The sequence below is a fragment of the Hyperoodon ampullatus genome (assembly GCF_949752795.1).
Source record: "Hyperoodon ampullatus genome assembly, chromosome: 4".
Classification (NCBI taxonomy): Eukaryota; Metazoa; Chordata; class Mammalia; order Artiodactyla; family Ziphiidae; genus Hyperoodon; species Hyperoodon ampullatus.
The window spans coordinates 121,367,331-121,375,040 of NC_136917.1; the positions used below are offsets into that span (position 1 = coordinate 121,367,331).

At 41.5% G+C, this 7,710-nt stretch overlaps 1 protein-coding gene across 2 annotated transcripts in view; it reads right to left on the reverse strand.

The window, feature by feature from the left end:
• Positions 1-4,457, reverse strand: part of PIK3R1 (phosphoinositide-3-kinase regulatory subunit 1) — a gene marked incomplete at both ends in the record, with an annotated part of 74,247 nt that extends 69,790 nt beyond the window's left edge. For both annotated transcript variants that reach the window (XM_079702294.1, XM_079702293.1), the window contains one exon: positions 4,124-4,457. In XM_079702294.1, the coding sequence (XP_079558420.1) occupies positions 4,124-4,457 (334 nt within the window). The remainder of the gene's footprint in view (positions 1-4,123) is intronic.
• Positions 4,458-7,710: the final 3,253 nt, after the last annotated feature.

Here is a 7,710-nt window from a genome sequence, read left to right on the forward strand (position 1 = left end):
TGAGAGGCCCGCGTACCACAAAAAAAAAAAAAAAAAAAAAAAAGAGTTCGCCTCCCCTAAGGAGCATGTACCACCCATTGTGCACCCCCATCACACCGTTCACCTGCACCAGACGGGGAAGAGGTTCTCTCCAAAGAAGGTAAAATGGGGCTTTACTGGGTTGTGGGAAAATGAAATGTGATGCTCATATCTGTGATTTTAGCTTCCATGCAAAAAGGAGATAAAAGAGGGGGAGGGACAGCATAAAATCTGTGCCCGAGGACACTTGCTGATCTTGACATGTGTTCTATTAACTTTGCTTAAGTGGCTGACAGAGTACACCCTCAGCTCAACATGCTTTCCCACCCGCAGAACTACCCGTCCTAGGAAATGGGGTAAAAAATAACAGCTTTGGAGACACAGCACGCAATGGTCAAGGCCAGGTCAAGATTCCTCAGATGTGAATGATGTGAATAACAATAAACCGTGACGTTTAAAAACAGAATGGGCTGTTACAGCCGTGTGCCTGCACGTGACATACCAAGCACGTGGCTCACTTCCAGAGTCACGTGGGATGTGAAACAGCTGGATGATGCGTTTCCACAGCAAGCATCTGTCCACTTGCTAAGCACCTACGATGCTCTTCTAGGTACTTGGGATAATGGAGAGACATCCAAGACCCCTGCCCTCACAGGGCTTACAATCTACCAGAGCGAACAGATAATAAACGAACAATGTGGTAAGTAAATTCTAGAGTAGGTTAGATAATAAATGCTTTGCAAAAGCAGAAGGGCAGGTTGTACGTGAAACGAGATGAGCAGAGCCAGCCTCCTTGAGAAGAAAGCTTTAAGCAAAGAGTGGAGAGTGGGTCAGCTAAGAGGATGGCTGAGGAAGAGCTGTCCAAGCAGAGGCCCGAGGTGGGAGAGGAACCAGAAAGGGCATCAGAGGGCACGCTGTCTCTCTCGGGTCCTGACTTCATCTCTCATCCCTGCTTTCTAGCACAAGATAGGGGCTCAGTTCATATTTACTGAATGATTTAAACTCCAAGAAATACAAGATTATCCAATATACAAATTCAATCCAAACTAGGCCAGGGCTTCCTAAGAAAACTGTATGCAAACTGGATTGGTGGAAGGTACATTTTCCTGAGAGGAGCTGGGGATCAGATCTTCAAATGGGTTTTTGACTCTCTTTTCCCCAAAATGTGAGACATCACAGCTTTCTTTCCAGGGACATGCAAGAAAAGCAAAAAGTGGGTTCTGTCATCAGGGGGAACTCCTCACCCAGATGCTACTTGTGGGCAGAGTTTAAAGACAACGTTCTTTGAAATACAAAGAGGGAAGGTGGTGAGAGGGGCATAAAGGTAGGTTTATCCCACGCTCATCTCGGGGGCGCGCCCACTGTCCCCATAACACTCCCTCCACAAAAGAGACCTGCATGTCACCGGGGTAACCTTCTTGATAAAATACAGTCAAACATGAAAAACAGGCTAAGTAAGGTGAGGGAGTAAAAAGGAAAAAAAGGCAAAAGAATTCAATTACAGTAAGAAGAGAAAAGTACTATCCTTTCTCACCTTCATATAATTTGTCCCTGCAAACACTTTTCAAACAAACACACCCTCAGGCAAAAGAAATTAAAGCCCCACAGGTTCCAACAACTAAGTCTGTCCTTACAACTACTTTCCATAGCAATTTCACATGCAATTAGCAGGAGCTGTGGAATCCTCATTTCATAGGAATCATATTTAAATGAGAATGCAAGATTAACATTTCTAGAAAATCTAATATTTAGTACCTCAACTCCCCACCCAACCCCCCATATTGTCTTTTCAACCTTTCAATTGCTCCTAATTTCTCATTTATATTCAGGCCTGCTCTAATACTTTAATGCACATTACCATGGGTCTCTTTCTTAAACTCTGCTAAAATATTTCATTTTACTCTTTCTATGTATTTAAAAAAAAAAAAAAAAAAGAAAAAGCTGTTAAAAATCTCAGTTGTTGGGGCTTCCCTGGTGGCGCAGTGGCTGAGAATCTGCCTGCTAATGCAGGGGACACGGGTTCGAGCCCTGGTCTGGGAGGATCCCACATGCCGCGGAGCAACTAAGCCTATGAGCTACAACTACTGAGCCTGCGCGTCTGGAGCCTGTGCTCCGCAACAAGAGAGGCCGCAATAGTGAGAGGCCCGCGCACTGCGACGAAGAGTGGCCCCCACTTGCCACAACTAGAGAAAGCCCTTGCTCAGAAATGAAGACCCAACACAGCCCAAAATAAATAAATAAATAAATTTAAAAACACCTACTTTACTGAGATATAATTCACATATCATACAATTCACCCATCTACAGTGTACAAGCCAATATTTAAAAAAAAAAATCTCAGTTGTTACCACATTACGTGAGAAAGGAAGCGTTACAAAATAGTTTAGATCCTACAAAGAGAGAATCATTTTTAAGGAAAGACTTGCTTTTCCGTATACTATATCCAAATGAAAATATCAAATGCAATTTTTGTTCAGAAGCTATTTTTACAAAATCTTTTTGTCCCTAATCTTGACAAGGTACCCCTTTTAAATAATCTTTTCTAACCTGACGCAGATATTTTTATAAGTCTGTAATCTTTTGTATGCCAGGAGAAATGATATCATTTTTCCTTTTGAATTAGACTACATGCCAGGAAGTGTATCTAACTTAAAAAATCAAAAGTCAAATTAAAAATATGTAGTTTGGTAGGAAAAAAACAATTATGTATATACCTCCCCTCAGCTAAGTGAAAGTATGCAAGAAACACAATGGTTGGCAAAATTATATATAATTATATATATATATATATATATATATATATATATATAAAATGACAAAATTGTATATATATTACATATATACAAAAAACTTTCAGAGTCAAGTTTTTTTGATTCATCTAGGAAAAAACCTAACTTTTGCTTTTGAACTGTCGAGTAAAACATATCATTTGAACATTATTTCTAAAGTACAGTATAATGTTTATAAAACAAATATCCCTTTTGGGTTGGGATGGGAAGAGAAAAGCTCTTCCCTTCAAGTATCCTTAGTGAGTTCTTCGACATTTATAAAATATTCCCAATTCCATTTACCCTTGCATTCTGCTTCTTCATTCCTGGTACCTCATTCATTTGTGCTAAAATAAGTCAACATTAAAGAAGACACAATAGGAACAGGATCTCTTCCAGAAATACACTGTGATACCCACAGTCAGTTTTACTTGACACATAACCACCGCAGTTGAGTCCACCCATTTGAAACACATCTTTCCATGGCTTTCTCATTCTCTGGGAAAAAGATTATACAGGGGGAACAATGCTTGAGATCTACCAGTGAAGAAATGAATGATTTGACAAGGCTGTTAACAGCAAAGCGGAGTAAAAGGCTTGTCTCTGTGTGAAACTGAACAGAAGAAATACCTTAAGGAACAGCTGTGCTCAGAGCTGAAGTGGGGACCATCTCCAACGAACAATGAGTGGGTTTTGGATCAAGGTGTTTTCCATTTGAGAAAAATATTCAGTGATTTTTTTTTTTTTTCTCATGAAGGCCAAGCACACTGTTGGCATTAATGTTACAGATGACACTACCCAGGCAGGAAGAGGACTCCCTGTGCATCTACACTAACTACAGGATAGAGTTTCAGCTTCAGCCAGTATTCCTGGAGAGGAAACCAAGAGGTAGACACCAGGTTACAAAAACAATGGTTTCTTCTCCGTTGAGTTCTGTGGTCATTTTATTACTCTCTCCATTTTCCATGCAGATCAAATTAATGTTAAATATACTTACATTAGACTTACCCTCTACTTTCCCAAAATGATTATTTAGGTATATAATACCAGTTACAAGAATAAGAACGCAAAAGGTGTTTAATTCCATGGCAACTCTAATAATAGTGTTTTGAGACACTAACTGAAAAGGTTCTCAGATATCATCACCCTAGTTTTATAACAACTCTCCACCCCACAAACACAATGATTGACCAAACTTTTATGCACCATACATAAATTCAGGTAAGGTTGCCAAAACAACTTCTGCCCAGAGCGTTTCAGCCCAGCTCAACGAATGTGAGACTTTTCTTTTTTAAAAAAAAAAAGGAATCATGAAGCAATCACTCATCAATACTGACCTTGTTGCTCACTGTCTGCTTCAGTTTTTGAAGAACCTGGTGCAACAGGAAGGGGTCGAGGTGGCCGGGGCTTTGGTGTGGGCGGTGAGATCTTTTTCCTTCCAATGTATTCTACGTAAGTTCCCGGAAAGTCTCCTCTCTCCCCCGTGGTCTCGTTATAGCCATTTAACCAGCCGATTTCTTCAGGCCTGGCTTCTTGTCCATCACTGAATCCAAGAGCTACTAAGGACCCTTTATTCACAGTCAGTACGTCCCCCAAGTGCAAGTCAATGTCTTCTTCCCGCTCCTTTTTATAGTCGTACAGCGCCCTGTACTGGTACCCCTCGGCACTCATGGTTGCAGACCTGCGACCATGCGATGGCTGAGGCTGGCTGCACACTGCAGTCTAACCTGACGTTTCTATGGAAAATGAATTCAGAGAGTGTATTAAGATTCCTAATACACGTCCAGCAGGGGATAAAGGATAACTCTCCAAAGGTTTAAGAGGAGAGGTGATTGGCCATCCGGCCGTCCATCTGTCCTCCATCAAGGGTGTGACTGAAGTCAGGGCTCACTTCCTCTGTGGCCGCAGTCTTCCCACCGGCTTCCTTTTCAGCAACTCATCAACACATTGACTCGGGGCTGACTCTCCCTTCGAGGCCCGATCCTTTCTGACACTCTCGTCACACTGTCCATCTGTCATCTGATTTGACTATGGCACACACCACATGCGAGCTGCACCTAGCAAAGGGAAAACAAGACTTATGAATCAACGGCACACTTGGCCATCTGCGTGAATCTGAATTTCGACTTCCATTCAACAAGTACTTCATCAACCTGGCAGACATACACAGGCCAGTATGCTTTTGCTTGACATGGTATACACAACAAAGATTAGTGAGGCAGGCAGTCCCCGCCTTCTAAGAACACTCGGCAGGGTGGGAGGGATGCTGGCATGTGGCAACATCTCAGAGATAAGACAGGACACAAGGAACTCTAACACTAGGTAAATGTCATAAGAGAGCAGAGACTGAATGCTAGGGAGTTCAAACAAGGGAGAGACCACATCTCACTGCAGGCATCTGAGGACAGAAGAGAACGCGTGGCATGATCTTAGGTACAGATGTGACGAAACACATGTCGTATTCTCGGAAGAGCTAGAACAGGCAGACCAGTATGTGTGAAGCCAAAGAAGGAACATCACATCCGGGTTAGAAAGATAAGCAGGGGTTGAATAACAGACATCACACATGCCCGTGTCGAGTTTATGAGTGGTGCAATCTACAACAGGGAGCTGGAAAAAGGCTTGGAGGGAGGGGAACAACAAGACCAGAGCGGCACTTGAAGAACCTCAATCTAATCCTGGTGCGTGGAAGGGACTGGCATAGGGACAGAAGAGGAAAGCCGTGAAAGGTGTTTTGCAGCCATCTGGGCAAGTGGCCATGAAGGCATGAACCAAAGTGGCAGCAGAAGGTACGGAAAGGGGAGGACTGAAGTAAGGGAGAAAGAAGCATGTGTGGGACATGGCAATGCTGAAAAATGGATCAAGAAAGAGAGAAGCACACGGTACTGGGTACTGGATCCTGGTTGGGCAGACGGACAGACTGCAGCATATGAGAAACAGAGGATGGCAGAGAAGCCAAGAGGAAGGGGCTCTTCCCAGGCTGGAGGGCTGAGCCAAGGTTCAAGGTGCTAGCTGACAGCTGGACCTTAAAGATCAGCCACTCCACCAGTTATTTTAGAATTCATTTCTGCATGACATGAGATAATCAGAGAGATACATTGACTTGTGTGTCTGTTTAGCAACATATTAGTATTTTTAAGCCAAAGAAATAAAGACACAAAACTTAGTACATAATAGCAGAGCATAGGTCATTTTGTTGGTACCTTCCTAGCAAAAAAGTAAAATAGAAAGTACAAATTGTACAGAAAATACAAGACCAAAATAAAAAGGAAAAACTTCTCCCTCTCGCACTTTCTCCTTTATCCCAAAGTTGATTACTGTTTTAATTTTACATTGATTCCTTTCTTAAAAAGCAATAAAAATGATATATATTTTTTAAAAAAGAAGAAGAAAAAGAAAGAAAGAGAGAAGCAAAAGGTGCCTGATCCTGAGTTCACAAGAAGAATGTTGCTACCAATATCGGGCAAAGGGAAGCCAGGAGGCCTGATGGGCTAATGGTGATGCTGGGTATCCAAATGCAAGCGTGGATCCTTGAAAACCTGGTCTGTGATTCAGGAGAGGAAACACACCTGAGGTTTGGTAATCAGCCACAAATAAGGCAAGGCCAAGCTCAATGGAATGAAGGAACTCAGAGGAAAAATATTAAAAGTAAAAAAAAAAAAAGATCCAAGGACCAAACATCAAGGTTCAATGAATGCCAATGAGGAGGGAAAGTCAAGGTCTGAAGACAATGCAATGTCCTGGAAACAAGGGATAAGAGGGTTCAGGTAGGAAAAGGTGATCTCTAAGATTAAATCCTGCAGAGGTCTCTGGAAGTGGGAAACAGGCAGCGCTAGGTCATCTGGGGCTTTTGTCCATAGTGGAATCATCACGGACTTGAGAAAGCCCACTCTAGTCTAGTCGTATTGAGGAGAGTAACCAGAGTTTAAGGAGTTAAGGAATAAAGAGAAAGTAGAGATGGCTGCTGCAGATCACACTATGAAGATAGCTCAGTGGAGGGGGAAACGGAAATGCAAGTTTTTTCTTTTTTTTTTTTAACTAGTAGAGGCAGAGGGCTTAGAGAGTCAGAGGCTCTTTAAGTTAGAGGCAGTAAGGCAGCTTGGATAGCTGCTAGAACAGTAGGGAACAATGTGCACAGGGACACACTATGTGCTCCGTTCATTTCTCCACGTTATCTTTGTTAGAAAGAGGAAAAGCAAACTAAAGGTTTCAGTTAAGCTGGCTGAACAATAAAGCAATAAAAACAATAGCCTCACAATTTCGGTGTGCCATGTCAAAGAGAGCTTTTATAAGTTTTCAAGAATGGAGCCCTTTAGAAGTTTATTATTATAGGCACTCTGCGGTGTAGGCATCTTAAGAAGCAAATCTAATCACAGATTAATTGTTATGCTGGCATTCAGAAGTGTAAAGTATTCAACTTTACATGGCTAAAGCCTCTTAGCTGTAATACAATAACGCTCTTAGGAGAGTTACATATTAAAAGAAGGAAAAACAAACACTGGAGATCTTTGTGTAGCAAGAATATTAATTTGCAGTAGTATTCTACTTTGTATTTCAGTTGGCAGAGGAAAAAAAATTAAAGCAGCCAGCAGAGCATATGAGAAAAATAAACTATGTTATGTTTGAAGACAGCCTCTCCTTTTGCTAGATCCAGAATCAAATTAAATATTCACTGCATAAATTCACAAGAAAATGTAGAACTAGCAAATCCCATTTTTAGTACTAATGTACTCTGTTACAAATGAGACACAGAACATGAAAATTTACATATCCCTAAATGCCTGGAAACCAGGCAATATGCCTGAGAATAATTTAATTCCTCCAAATCTGCCTTGAAATTTTTGTTAGCTTTTCCTGGCAATGTATGTTTTTCTGAAAAAAAAAAAAAATCCTCAACTAGTAGGCTGGGTAGATCTTTCCGCCA